Source organism: Neovison vison, chromosome 8 (assembly GCF_020171115.1).
Source record: "Neovison vison isolate M4711 chromosome 8, ASM_NN_V1, whole genome shotgun sequence".
Classification (NCBI taxonomy): Eukaryota; Metazoa; Chordata; class Mammalia; order Carnivora; family Mustelidae; genus Neogale; species Neogale vison.
Window position 1 is genome coordinate 14804447 of NC_058098.1, and position 14237 is coordinate 14818683.

The window sequence follows — 14237 nt, forward strand, 5'->3', positions numbered from 1 at the left end:
TTCAAGGTTCATCCCTGTGGCATCCTCTGTCAGGATTTCCAGAATATTCTGGAAAAAAAAAAGAATATTCTGTTGTTACGTAATTTTTGAAATGCTGGATGGCTTCTCCCCTGACCATCGCTGCCACCTCCTCCACAACCTTCTGCTGCCCTACGTGTAGTCCAGCCACTTCCCCTTCCTTGAAAAAGACACTGCTGCCCAGGACCAAACAGAAATACTAGAATCCAGAACCTGGAATTCCCAGACTAGACCCCTGTCTTTGGTGATGTCTTTCCATGTCCTTGGTGTGCCCGTCCCAAAAATATTTCTACTTGAGAGAAAAGGTATGTTTCCCCTTTAATTTCCCCCATTCTCTTTCGTGTTCTTAAACTATCTGAGAGATTGAGGTCTGGAAGACTAATTGAGGACAGCCTGTGATTAGTATTTGAAGTTGTGTCTATGCTCTGAAATGTAGGCATTTAAAAAATATGATTATTACAAATAATTTTAAAGTAAAAAATATAAAAACACATGTGACTCAAGAATTTAATCAGTTGCTCAGATCGTCACGAGATGGGACAGTAACTGAGCACCTTTGTGCAAGTAGTAATTAACCATGCATTTCTCTCCCTTCCCTGGGTTTCCTGGATCGCAGCACTTACTCCAAAGTGTTTTAAGTGTGTTTGTTTATCTCTGCCTCCGGGCCGTGAGCAGCACAGGGACTGTGTGGAATGCATGTTTTGTAAAGAACTTAACGTATAGTAAGCAGTTAACCAGCAAGCACTGAATGAATCAATAATTTGTGATTTCATTCTTAACTGCCTGGGTTCGTAGAAACCACATGAAGCCACACCCAATCCAATGGTCTGTTCCAGACTCAACCACCTTCTCCCCCTCTGCTGGGATCAGTCCAGTCTGCTCTTCCTGATACTCTCACCTCCTCGCTGGCCTCCCAATGTCCGTTCTTACCTCCCACAGTCTGTGCTCTTCACAGCAGCCAGAGTGATCCTTTCAACAGCAAAGCCTTTGCTTCCACGTGCTAGTTTTCCTGTTGGAGGGTAGGTTCCTGGGTCCTTACTGCACCGACAAACATGCATGAGTAGGTAAGTAACACATAAAACGGGCCACACATGGACCCATGATGAGAGAATGATGAAGCAAGAATTATTAACCTACCATGCATCAGAAGGCCAGAAAAGTATATAAGCAAATAAGCAAATGCAAATCTGATAGTGTCCTTGCCTCCAGGGCTCTCTTCCTCCTGCCCCGGCCAGCCTGTGCAAATTCACCCCAACCCCACCCCATCCCCAGCTTCAGCTACTGGGACTTCCTTGTTTTGCAGACACACTCAGTGAGCTCTTGCCACACGGTGCTTGCTCTTGCTCTTTCATTGGATTTCATGTGATTTTCTCCTTCACTCTGCTTGGATCCCTGATCATTCTTCACCTTCTTAGAGGTCTTGACCATCCATTTCCTGTTCCCACTGCTTTCCTTTTCTTCGGGGCCATAGCGCTACGAGGACATAGTGGGATTGCACTATATACCTTTTAGTGCAGCCAAGTTTTTTTGTCTGCCTCCCTAGCTAAACTGTAAACACCACACGGCAGGGATTTCCTTTCTTGTTCACTAGTGCCTAGAGGAGCACTGGGCACAGGACAGATACCTGACGCGTATTTGCTGAATGAGTAGACAGATGGATAATAGAAGTGCCAGACAGACAGGTCAGAGGTTAGGTGAGTAAATGAATGAATGAATGAGCATACAGCCTCAGTGAGGAAGTGAGAATGGTCACAAAAGTGTTCATGGAAGGAGCTCCAGGTCAGGGACAGAGGCAGGAGGGCATGAAAGGGAAGAACAGGCGCCGAGGCAGGGAAGCCGGAAAATGCAAGGCTGATTGACTTTGCCTTCTTCTCCCGCTTCCCAGCACCCCTAGCTCAGGACGGGGGTTCTCTGTCTCTCAACCCAGTTCTGTGTGTGTGAAAAACATGCCTGTCCCACTGTGGGTCCACAAGGCTGAGGCCTCCCAGCCACCTCTCCAGATCCTGGTCACGGGGGATGGGAAAAGGGGTCGGGATCTGGGTGCCCCACTGCTCCTCCCTGAGCCCTCTGAAGGCACCAGGCAGGCCGGCAGTAAACCTCCCTGGGCAGCTGTTGCCAAAGCCTGCCTGACCCCCAAGCCAGCTGTCTCCCAGCCGTCTTCCGAGAGGACCGGCCCTGCCGTGTCCCAGGTCTCCTGATACTTGTGCAGTGACTGAGGGATAGTAACAGTGAGAGTTGGTCACAAGGAACTGTCCCTGGTGTTGAAGGAAAACTGGGAAAGGAGACTAGTTCTTCTGGGCAGTTCCGCTTGTGCAAATCTCCTTCATCTACTCATTCACTCACTGCTTTTCCCGAGGGAGCCGTCAGAGAACAGAAGTTCCCTTTTCTACCCCCAGTGCTATGCCCACGGCAGTTCTTGTGAGGCGAAAGCAGACCTCACAATGCCCGGGGGGCCCTGACTGGCCTGGCCTTCAGCACCACTGGCCCTTCCCCTGGAAATGCCCAGGCCCTGAGTGCGTGGACTAGGGAAGATGGTCCTGGTGCGGGCACAGCAAGAAGTTCAGGCTCAGAACCCCGATGTTTGGGTGACCTGACTCGCTCAGCAGTGAAGGTACTGCGTGATACTGGTGCATTCATGCACTCGTTCCCTCGGCAATCACTGGAACGCAGACCACATAGAAGGCTCTGTTACAGACACTGAAGCCACAAAAAGACAAAAATCCTCGTCCTTATGGAGCTTAATAATGAATAAACAAGGTAAGTAAGACACGTTGCATGTTGATGGCAGTGAGAGACATCGAGGCAAAGAGAAGGGCAAAGGAGGGAGCTCGTAGGGGGTGCAGCGATTCAAACAGGTGTAGCCAGGAAGCCCTCATCCACAGATGGTACAGGAGGGGGTTGGTGAGAGGGGAGCCGGCTTCTGGATTTACTTTGAAGATAGAGCAGAGCTGTCAAAAGAGCAAGCCTGACAGGTGAGCGAAGCATCAAGAATGGCTCTAGGGTTTTTGGCCTGGGCGACCGGGATGGCCGACCACCCATGTGTGTGTTGGGGATAGTAGGGGAGAGGGTGCGGACGCTTGGCTTGGGAGATACTAAAGCTAGATGTCCGTTAGATGTCCCAGTGCAGCCGGCAGGCAGGCAGTGGGAAAAATGAATCTGGAATTCAGGGAGGGGCATGAGACATGGTGTTGCCAGTGCACAGATTACGTACGATGTATATGACATATGTCGTGGCAGCGGAGGTGGTCCCAGTGCCCGCCCAGCTGGGGGTAGAAGGCACAGCCAGGCCACAACTCCATGCTCTCCGGACGTGGCAGACATCCTGCTCCGTGCGGGAGCCTCGTATACCCCCCGCCCACCGCATGCTCCTCATTTACACCCTGCCTATTCGTGCTTGGAAGAAACTCAAGAGAAAAGCATCTTGACCAAGTTGCCTTTGCCTGTGGGCTAGATGAGCTCATCACCTCCTTCCAACACACACACGTCCCTCGTACGTCCTGGGAGCTCTTGGAAAACCCTCAGAGGCGACCTACCGATCCCATCTATGCTGGCTGTGAGGACATCGCCAGTACTATCGTGCTCAAGACTCTGCCTTCGTACTCGTGGGGTTTCTTGGTGCTCCTTGCCCTTCCCATTCCTACCCTTGAACCCCAGATCCCAGGCCAGAATAGCCTATACCCAGTCACACATACATAATGTCCTGAGCTGGATCCGGTCCAGATGGAAGACAGCCCCTATGCCTCCAGGGAGCTTAGGGTTCAATGGAAGTTAAAGAACAAGAACAACGAGGGTGAAAGGAATCTGTAAAGGTTAAGTCCAGGGAGCTCTGGGAACAGAGGGAAGGGGCACCTACAGCAGCTTGGTGTATCAAGGAAGACTTCCTGGAGAAACCAACTCTCTGGTTTTTAAGAGTGGTTTTAAGAGTGAACCAGGCAGTAGAGGACAGTCTCTGGTTGGAGGGAACAGGCATTCTAAGCCGAACTCTTATGATGGGAGAGCTGGGAAAGGGACGGGCAGATGGCAAATACTTACTACACTTAATGCCAAGTGTGCCAGAGGCAGAGACAGAAGATGGGGGCGGGGAGGGGCATCTACCTAAGGACCTACCACAGGAATCCAGGGTTTTATAACCAAAAGGGGAGGTGGGCAGGGGCAGGCCTTGATCCAGTGGACCTGGCTTCAATGCCTGTGGGAGGTCTAAGGAACCACCCAGAACACAAGCTCATGAAAAGCCTGACAGAAATTCCAAGTCTGGGTTACACTCAGACCAACTGAATTCACAGACTCTAGACCCCAGAAATCTGCATTATTTTCACAAGCATCTCACGGAATTCCAGGGCACAACACAGAAAACCAACACATGAAGCTCCTCCCCTTCCCCAGCTCTACCCCTGGTGATAGGGCACTGGTTCCCAGGGCTCCTGAGAGGCAGGAGGATGGTTCATGGTCATGGTCATGGTCATGGTCATGGATACACTTCTATAAATACTCCCAGCCAAACCCAGGGAGCTCTGGGAATCCCAGTGGGGAGGAAGCAAGAGAGAAGAAGGAATTTTTAGCAAGAGGAAGAGGAGATTTATCTGTTGGGGTTTTGGGGGGCAATGTAGGAAGTCTTACACAGGTACCCAGGAAACAAGCCCTAGCTCCCTCTTCCTGGGCCTCAAGGACAGGAGGCAAAGAACCAAGGAAGCCGCTTTTATTCCACAACCGGTAAGTCCCAGCTACTACAGTAATACAAGTTCTCCACAGCATATCTGGGTCAATCCTGTCCTAGAGCTTTCTGCTGTGATGGAAACGTTTGTCCACACTGTCCAAGAGAGCAGCCACGAACCACTTTGGTTACTGAGCACTTGAAATATGGCTGGAATAGCAGAGGAAATGAATTTTTAAATTACTTTAAATTCAAATGCCACACCTGGCTCAGGGCTACTGAACTAGACAGCACAGCTATGCCCCGGCCTCAGCCAGGGCCAGTCTGGTTTACACACCAACTCTGGAGAGAGCAAGTGGCAGAAAGAGCCCTTGGGGCCACCAGCAGCCCTCCCCAGGGAGCAAGAGCAGCCCCGCTGTGCAGGGGGCAAATCTCAGAGTGGGGGGACACCACGGGCACGCCGGATGAGGTTGGCCAGCCGCTTGGCCAGGCCGCCTGTGCTGGGCTCCTCGATGTGGAAGGTTCTGGTGAGGAGATTGTAGAAGGAGCCATAGCACACGGCCACCACGGTGCACGTGAGGCAGATGACGTTGTAGGGCATGCTGAAGTCCGGCGTGGGCAGGTTCACCAGCAGCGGCTCCGTGTACAGGCGCACAAAGTAGCTGGAGCTGTCCGAGACCGGGTACCTGAGAGTCAGGAAGGAGAGGTTAGGGAGGCAGGCCTAGGATGCTCCCCCCGCCAGCCCACCTCGTTGCCTCTCCAAGCTGCACCGGGCCCATTCCCGGTGGGAGGGGTATGCAAAGCCTTGTCAGCCTCAAAGCCTTTTTGACAAAAGACATCTTAGGTCGACACAGAAACATGAGACAACACGGGAGCCTGATCAAAGGCGAGCTGCCTTGTGCTGAATGAAGGGAGGGACGGGGCCCCCGCCTTTGCTGGCCGCTTCTTCCTTAGCCTCTGGTCTCCACCTCGAGGCTGTCTCCTCAGAGAAGCCCTCCTGGATAAGGCCCTAGATTACTTCCCAGCACCCCTGACCCCATTACCCCAGACCAAAATCTCCCCTCCAGCCTCTTTACACGAGCAGGAGAGGGGCAAAGCTGTTCTGTGTCCTGTTGTACACCCAGTACTCTCTGAAGAACCTGGAATTCGATAAGCGCTCAGTGAAATATTCGTGACGAGAAACAATGAGTACATGCAGGCTCTAAGTACAGCTCTTCTTGCCTCTTTCTTCTTCTAGAACCACTTCAGAATCATTTCCCAGAGTCTGGACAAATATTATAGACCACTAAGATTTTTACTGGGATTGAGTTAACTCAGCACATTGCTTTGGAAGGGGCGACACCCCGCCTTGACCTGGTCACCCACGTGGCTGCCCACCCCGAAACCGGCGGCAGAGGTCACACTTACAGGGACCTGAAGAGGGGGCTTTCCTCCCAGTCCACGGGCTTGGCTGCCACCATGCTGGGCACAAGGGCACTGAGGACAGACGGGCTGTGGAGAGGCAGAGGGGCATCAGTGTGTGTGGCTCCCTCATCGGGGCGAGCGGCATGGCGGGTGGCCAGGAGGCTGGGGGCAGACTGTGAGGGGAGCCCACCTGACATAGAAACCATGGTTGGGGTCCGGGGTGTACTCGGTCCACTTGAGCAGCGCCCGTTCAAACTGAATGGAGACCTTGGTGGCCGAGTTGGCCGGCAGCTGGATCAGCATCTCCAGGAGGTGTGGCTGTAGCCGGTCCTGCGCGGGCTGGTAGTGGACGTAACCTGGGGACAGACAAGGGTCACCCACCCCTTTCTGCGGCCGTCACACTACCCGCACCCTCGTCCCTACCCCTTGAGGCCTGAGGCTCTGGGTCACAGGAGCCAGGCAGGTTAGGGAGGGGGGCAGGGTCTCGGGAAAGGGCAGCTGTCCCAAGGGCACGTTCAACCCAGTTAATCCTTTCATCACAGAAACTGGGGCGCCCAGCCATCAGGCGCCTTATGTGGCGCAATGGGAAGTTCACAGAACCACCAGGAAGTTTCCTGGCCAAAATGTGGAACCTGAATCTAATCAAGTTTCTGTATCTAAGCACCAACACCCCAGAAATGCAGGGGAGAGAAGGGCCCGTTAACCACAGGTCCAAGGAGAGATTCAGGGTGTAGAACATTCCATTCCATACAACAAATGACCAAGTTTCTTCACAAATAGATTCAAAGAGAGAGAGAGAGAGAGAGGGAACTGCTACAGATTATGAGACTTAAAAGCAAACAGCCCAATTCAAGATGCTGTTCTTGGGGAACCTGAGTGGCAGGAGAGGGAGAGGACACAGAACTCTGTACTTTCTGTTCGGTTTTCTCTAAACCTAAAACCGCCCTAAGAAAATGAAGTCTATTAACAAGATAAACAAATGCAATACGAGGACCCTGTTTAGTTCTAACTCAAATAAACTATCAAGTGTTACTGTTCACTGGGGCGAGTGGGCATGATAAGGACAGGCGGTGTTTTGGGGAGGCCCTCTCCCTGTTAGAGACGTAGACCGAAGCACTGAAAGGTGGATCTGACGTCTAGGATCAAAAGAAACTCCAGCAGAAAAGTAACAAAACCGAGAAAACGAATCAAGGGCAGAGATGACACACGGAGCGGGGGAGCGAGAGACGGAAGCCGGCCGCGTGGGAATGTGTCACGCTCCCCCACGTGGGTGTGCGCTTGACACTTTCCAGAGCCAAAGGTTAAAAAACAAACCAGAAAAGCCTACAAAATACAGGCGTAATGTTCGAGAAGATTCTGAAGGGGACACAGTGGTGCTGAAGGTAAGGAGAACAGTCAGGTTGGAAAGTGCAGGCAACGATGGGGTAGTCATGGACGGCGAGTCTGGGTGTTTGGAATGTGCCAGAACCTCTTCCTGACAAGTCTTCTGGGTTAGGTCTCCCTCCACTCCAAACCACAATGACTTTGGCGCTATGCCTGCCACCTGACAGAAAGCACGCAGTAAATACTAACTCCTCTCCAGAAAAAGCGTGGCAAATAAAAATAAATTTTTAAAACAGCACCTCTTTACCCCTCCCGAAGAGGCAAAAACCATCTACTCCAGTTTTATCTTTTTGGCTTCCGATACTGTTTTCCTTGCAGCTAACCCATTCTCCACTGCAGGCCTATGAATTGGCACAAAAGGACGTGCCCGGGGCACCAAGGAGGAAGGGGCAAAAAAATAAAAAAGTCAGGAAATCACTGCTCTCACGAAGTCCTCTTAAGAACCCTCAGTCCTGGGGCACCTGGGTGGCTCAGTGGGTTAAGGCTCTGCCTTCGGCTCAGGTCATGATCCCAGGGTCCTGGGATCAAGCCCCACATAGGGCTCTCTGCTCGGCGGGGAGCCTGCTTCCCCCTCTCTCTGTCTGTTGCTCTGCCTACTTGTGGTCTCTCTCTGTCAAATGAATAAATAAAATATTTTAAAAAAAGAACCCCCAGTCCTGTGTGTTTTAATTATCTCTGCTTTATAAATTACTTCCAGGTCTGGCACAGTAGGGCTGCCCTCCCCACATTTCAAACTCTTCCAAATTCTGCCTGTGTGGTTTTTTGAGGTACATGAGGAATCACTGCCCTGAGAAAGGGGGGTCTGGGGGATCTGGAGGGAGAACAAGACAGGGCAGGGGAGGGGCAGCAGCTGCGGGCCTTGGCGCTCACTCGGTTTGTTCTCCTTGCCCTTGGAGGTGATGGTGAGAGTGTGCACGTAGAGCCGCAGGTACCAGGGCACAGTGTCCAGCAGCAGCACGGGGAAGGCCCGGTACGGGTGAGTGTTGTACAGAAGCGTGTTCAGCTCCCCGCTCTGCAGCCCGTAGCCACTCACGTATCGCTGGGCGTGCAGGAACGGCGCCGGAGGGGCCTCTGTGAAGATGAGTTCACGGTTAAGAGCTTCTAAAGGAAAGGGTCACTCCTCGACCCCGCTTCCCTGGTCACATCCAGAGTCTCACAGCCAGGGAGGTGACGGGAGGCCATGGGAAGAGCGTGGCCACCAGACCTGGGAAGCGTGCATCCCGGAATCATTCCTGTCTTCCCCCCACCGACAGCATGACAGAACCACTCTTCTGTACTAAGTTCCCATATGTGCCGAGCCCTGTGCCCCTCCAACCCAAACCAGGTGCCCTCATGATAGTCTGCACTTGGCCTCGGGAACACTGAATGCGGTAATTGTTTCAGACCTGCCTCAGTCGACAGACATTACGTCTCCTGAATGCAGGGTATCTTCAGTCTTCAAAAAATCTTTGCTAATAATTAAATGAATGTGTGAATAAACTCTGTGTTTTGCATTAATAATCTCATCCAATCTTCTGGGTAATTATGTCCCCATTTTCTAGATGAGGCAGTGAGGTTAGGAACCTGCTCAAGGTCATAGAGCTTAGATGTGGAGTTAGAATCAAGACATGGACTCAGGACCTAGGTTGAACCACACGCCTCGCATCCCAAGGCAGGAATCTCCCCTGAGACGGAAAGCCCCGGAGCCCAGGGCCCTGCCGGCCCATGAGCACCCACCATGCTCGGGAGGGCTCCGCCACTTGAGCTGGAGGTTGAGGTTACGGGAGTTGTTGATCACGGCTGCGTCAAGCAAGTCGTAGACGGCGTAGGTCTTCCGGGTCCCGAGGGTGACGTCCTGGTATGTGGTGGTTGGGGGCGGGTTCACCTCCAACGTCTCATTGTCCTGGGGGCACAAGGGCAGGGCTGCGAAGTGAGCAGAGGCTCAGACTGGCCTTGGGTGGAGGGGACGACTGCGACTGGAGACGCGGGTACCTGGTTGTGGCCGGTGATGTCTACGTAGACACGGCTCTCCGACGCCAGGGGACAGGGCTCTGTGAGGGTTCGGGAGAACATCCGGAAGAGGGACCAGTCTGAGGAGCGGAGAGGAGGGTTGAGCGGGGCTGAAGACTAGGCCGGGTGGGCAGACAAAGGGCGGGACCCGCGACGGTGGGTAGCCAGCGAGTTGCCGAGGCAGCCTACCTTTCTTCCCCTGTCCTGTGACGAAGGCATCGTACACCACGGAAAGGGTCTGCCTCAGCTCCCAAGAGATGCTGGTACAGCGCGCGTTCTACCACAGGGGCCAGACAGCAGCAGTCGGGACACACCCATCCCCACACCCACGCACCGCTGCGGGGACTCCTACCTGCGCTTGTCCCTGGTCTGTCATGCGCCCTCCCACCCATCCACTTGCTGCCGTTCACAACTGAGCATGCGGCCCTGTGCCAGCAGCGGGACGTGCACCAGCCGGAGAAACCGCCACCGCCACCCACAGGCACTGGCACTCCTGTTATTCTCACTTGACGGATGTCGAAATCAGGCTCAGGGAAATGAAACGATGTGCTCGAGGTCATGCCCGCGGAGTGACCGGGCTGGCCGCTGCACGCACAGCTCTGTCCTCCACCACGATGCCCCATGACATGGATTTACTGAACGCCTGCCAGGCAGCCACTCCATTTCCACGGTGTGTCCCAATGCCCCAAATAATCGGGATCCCAGCTAACGCTACTGGCGTGGCCCGCAAAACACACCAGGCTATGTGCTTCAACGGCACGTTCCCTCAGAGCCGCCTGAGGGCACCTGCCCCCGCTCCCCATGACTTACTCTGCACACAGGACGGATGTGCACTGCCTGGGAGTGGTAGCTGGTGTGGAACAAGCGGTCAGCCTTCAGCAGCACAGACAGGCCTGCCTGGAGGAAGCAGGAAGAGAGGAAGAGTCAGGGCCCCTCACTGTGGGACACCTGCACAGGGGCCTGGAGGTCAGGCAGGGAAGCGGCGGGTGCTTAGAGCGCTCTGGCCTCACCTTGGAGCTACAGGGCAAGAGCTTCTTCCAGGGGGTGAGGTTCTCCGTGCAGACGACCTCCCGCGGCAGCACAGCGTAGCGCAGGAAGGAATGATCAGTGCCTGAGGGAGACACAAGTCTGTCTGGGGTGGACCCTGTGGCCCAATAATTCAGGACCTACACTCCTAAGACAGTGGGGGAGGACCCCCTCCTGCTCGCCGTGCAGCTCTCCAGTACCACCACCCTAATGGTGCTGGCTGGGGGTGGGACCCCTCCACCCCTTCCCTCCTTGGGAGAAGGCAAGTTAGAGACAGCACGGTCTCAGGAAGGCTTCCTCCGGGGTCTGCACACCCAGGGGATTTAGGATCCGGCCCCTGAAGGAGGAGGAAGCTGAAGATAAAAGGAGGCAAACATTCGGGCAAGAGGGAGAAGGAAAGAGCCACGGGGCTATCTCACCATTGGCCAGCCCCAGAGGTTTGAAGGAGGCAGTGGGAGTGACCGTGTTGGTAGAATCGATGAAGTTCAGAGAGGCGCAGAAGATCCCCGAGAGGACATTACTGAGCTCCTTCCAAGATTTATCCACACTGGATGGAGACACAAAGCCACTCACTGGCACTGGGCTCCCTCCCTCCAAGCCTGCACTTAACAGACGGGCTAGCTGATGCAGCTGCCGTTCGCCCCCTGCCCTGCTCAGCTGCCTCCTGGGTCTCGCCCTACCCACCGCTTCCTCCTTACTCTCTTCTGGACATCCCGGCATCCCCGTAAGTCTCTGCTCAGGTGACTCTTCCTCCTGCCTGGCAATGCAATACTCACCCCTCTTCACTCACAGTCAAAGAGGCTCCCTCCTCTAGAAAGACTTTCCAGCCTTCCACACCCACAGCCTCCTCCTGTGCTGCCATCTGACTATCTGAGCCTCTCCTGAGGTCCCTCCTAGGACATGTCGAGGGAGCAGCAGCCTCTTGTTCTAAACATCTCTTCTCCTCAACTAGGCTATGAGCAACCTGGGGATGGGGAACAAGTCTGGGTCACTTATGTATATCCCACAACACCACGTAAAGTGCCCACATCTTCAGAGGCTTAGATCAGCCCGCTGATCCACTCTGAAGTGTGCCCAGCTAGGCAAAAAAACACACTTTCTGGTGCACACACCCTGGCCATGAAAGTAAGTCCTGCCTCTACCCTCAGAGCGGGAAGTCCTACATCCATAAAGGCTAATTGAACAAGGGAAAACAACCATTCTAGTACCCTACAAAAATATCAAATTAACTTAGAAAGAAAAATATCACAAAAGATTTGCTCTCCATATTAAGAACAGAAAGTATAAAATCAAAATTCTAAACACCAGCACCATGTTATAGGAAATTATGAGCTGAGGGGAGACAGTGATAGCCAGGCAGAGGGGGGCATTGGTGGGGAGGGGGACAAAGGAGTTAGAGTTCAGGCAAAAAAGAAAGACTCAGCAAATCTAGAAGTCACAGCTTGCACCTCATTTTATATCATCTTAGCATTGTCCTGGGGTTTTTTGATAACCCTCTGTTCAGAACTTTTCAATTGCTCCAATAGTTAAGCCTCATGTAAAGACTGCAGAGTTGAAGCTTGAAAGCTCTATACAAGCTGTAATTATGTTTCATGTGGTGAGGACCACACTGACCCATGCCGTTTTTCTTACATTTTGAAATTACTGACTGATATTTAAGTTTGCCAATTTTCACCCTAAAATCCAGATTTCTGGCATCTCTTGAAAATGAGATTACCTGATGACACTAGGCCTCTATTCCCAGATGGCCACAATCCACTGGGGGGGAGTGACAGCTGTCCTCTCAAGCTCTCTAGCCTGCCACAGTCCCCACCACTCCCTATTATGTCCCCCTTTTAAAATCATGTTTGTCCTACAGATTTCTCATACTGGGATTAAGAGCAAATTGTGGTACAACGTGGTACCTAAACCTGTCCCTCTCCCAAACAAGAGCTAGTCCTCCAGTGCCGAGATCTGGAATCCTGTAGGTCAATTCTAGCCCACAGATGTTTTGTTTGGCCCTCATGGTACCATCATCTTCATCATCATCATCATCATTATATGAATGTCTTTTAAAAGGTGATCCAGTTTGCCACAGACTTCTACTGCCTTACATCCAAGTAAGCTTCAAATTATCTATCACCTATCTCTGTAGATACATCCATGTGCTACCTGAGGTCTGGAGGTGTCAGGGAAGTGAAAAACACCAAAGTAAAGAATGCCACTCAGTAATATGGTAATATCGTTTCTTATTTCCGATGCTGCCTTTACCCCCCAAGGAATTGCTGCCTGCTGGAACTGCTGTCCCCCAAGAGCAGTGGCAGGATGACAACACTGGCCGCTGCCACATTCCCTCCATTGCCTGCAACAGGACTCAGGGTGGGCACTCACTCAGTGACGGTGTCCTGGAACCAGACCCAGAGTTCTGCACCTGATGGGGCCTGCAGGAAAGGTGGCCCCCAGTACCGAGTCCTCCAGAAGCCTTGTGTGAATGACAAGTGCAGCTCTTGAAGAGAATACTTGGAGATCAACTGCCCCAGGGCTTTGGGAAACAGCCTATAATGAGACACTGGAAAAGGGGAGTAGGTGAGTGATGACCTGGAGGGCGGGGTCTCAGCCACCCCAAAGCAGCAATAGACCCCGAGCTCTGAGGCAGGAGAGATCTGAATGCAGGACCAAACTGCCACTCACTAGCGATGTGATCTTGACCAAGTGCCCTTATCTGTCTACATCTCTAACTTCTTCCTCACAACCTCTTACAGAACTTAGCTCTGTGCCTAGCTCCCAGGCTAGACGGCAACAGCCAACAACATCATCATCCGAGTTGTCGACAAAGGGCTCTAACTAAAGGATGGGAGTGGCAGCCCAGACCTGAGGAAGAGCACCTGGTCTAGGAGTCTGGAGGAGTCAGTGCCCCTCTCCGGGCCTTAGTTTCACCACCAGTACAATGGGGTTCTTCAATAACTACCCCATGTTCCCCAAAGAGCTAGTTTATCCAGCCCCACGCTCAGGGGCCAGAACTCCCCCCGCCCAGGGACCAGGCTCCGCCCCCGGGATCCTGCCTCCGCGCCCCCTCCCAGCAGGTGCCGCAGCTGTCTTTCTCCAGTCTCAGCCTCTCACCTTCTTCCCGCTGCAAATCGGAATCCCACCGTGTGCGGAACTGGAATGTGGCGGCTACGTCCCCAGACGGCAGTGGGGTGATAACAAGCTCCTCCCGCAGGGTGTCGCGTGGGGGCTCTGCATGGCCCCTGCCGCCCGGCCCCAGGAGCAGCAACCCGAGCACGGCGAGCGGCAAGGCCGCCGCCATGCCTGCGGCTGCTTCCGTCTCTCAGCGGTGCCCGCCCCCACGAAGGCCGGCCTCCAATAGGAAGAACGTAAGAGAAATGACTTCCGGTGCTATCCCGGAAACCGGGTTGAGGTTACCAGAGAGGCGGCTGGGCTGGGTCGCTCAGAGCGGGTGGGTTTGAGGGGGGCACGAAGGGTGGTGGACGTCTGGCACTACTGGGGGCTGGATTGAGGACCGCTCCCCACCCCACTTTGGGCTATTGGTGTCTATCAGAATGTGCTTAATAATAGAGAGCGCTGCCGCTCTGCCTCTGTGATATAGTTGAGGAAAAGAGTCTTTCGCGAGGGTCACATGGCAGGGCTGGTGTATGCGGCTTCCTCAGCTTCTAGGCGTGTCCATTTGCCCAGTCCTAAATGGGGTGCAGAGCTTTCCTGTAAAACCCCCAAATAACTGGCCCCTTTATCATGAAATATGTCAAACATCAGCAAAGTTGGAAGAATA

The 14237-nt window shown here is 53.4% G+C and overlaps 1 protein-coding gene across 1 annotated transcript; it reads right to left on the bottom strand.

Moving 5' to 3' along the window:
- Positions 1–4697: 4697 nt before the first annotated feature.
- PIGT (phosphatidylinositol glycan anchor biosynthesis class T) lies at positions 4698–13778 on the bottom strand. The gene is made up of 12 exons (XM_044262952.1): positions 13571–13778; positions 12842–13019; positions 10891–11018; positions 10456–10556; positions 10256–10342; positions 9635–9722; positions 9428–9525; positions 9173–9338; positions 8327–8527; positions 6264–6429; positions 6077–6160; positions 4698–5355 (listed from the first exon to the last, which is right to left on the bottom strand). The coding sequence occupies exons 1-12, from the start codon at positions 13755–13757 to the stop codon at positions 5103–5105; spliced, it is 1737 nt and encodes a 578-aa protein (XP_044118887.1). The 5' UTR covers positions 13758–13778; the 3' UTR covers positions 4698–5102.
- Positions 13779–14237: the final 459 nt, after the last annotated feature.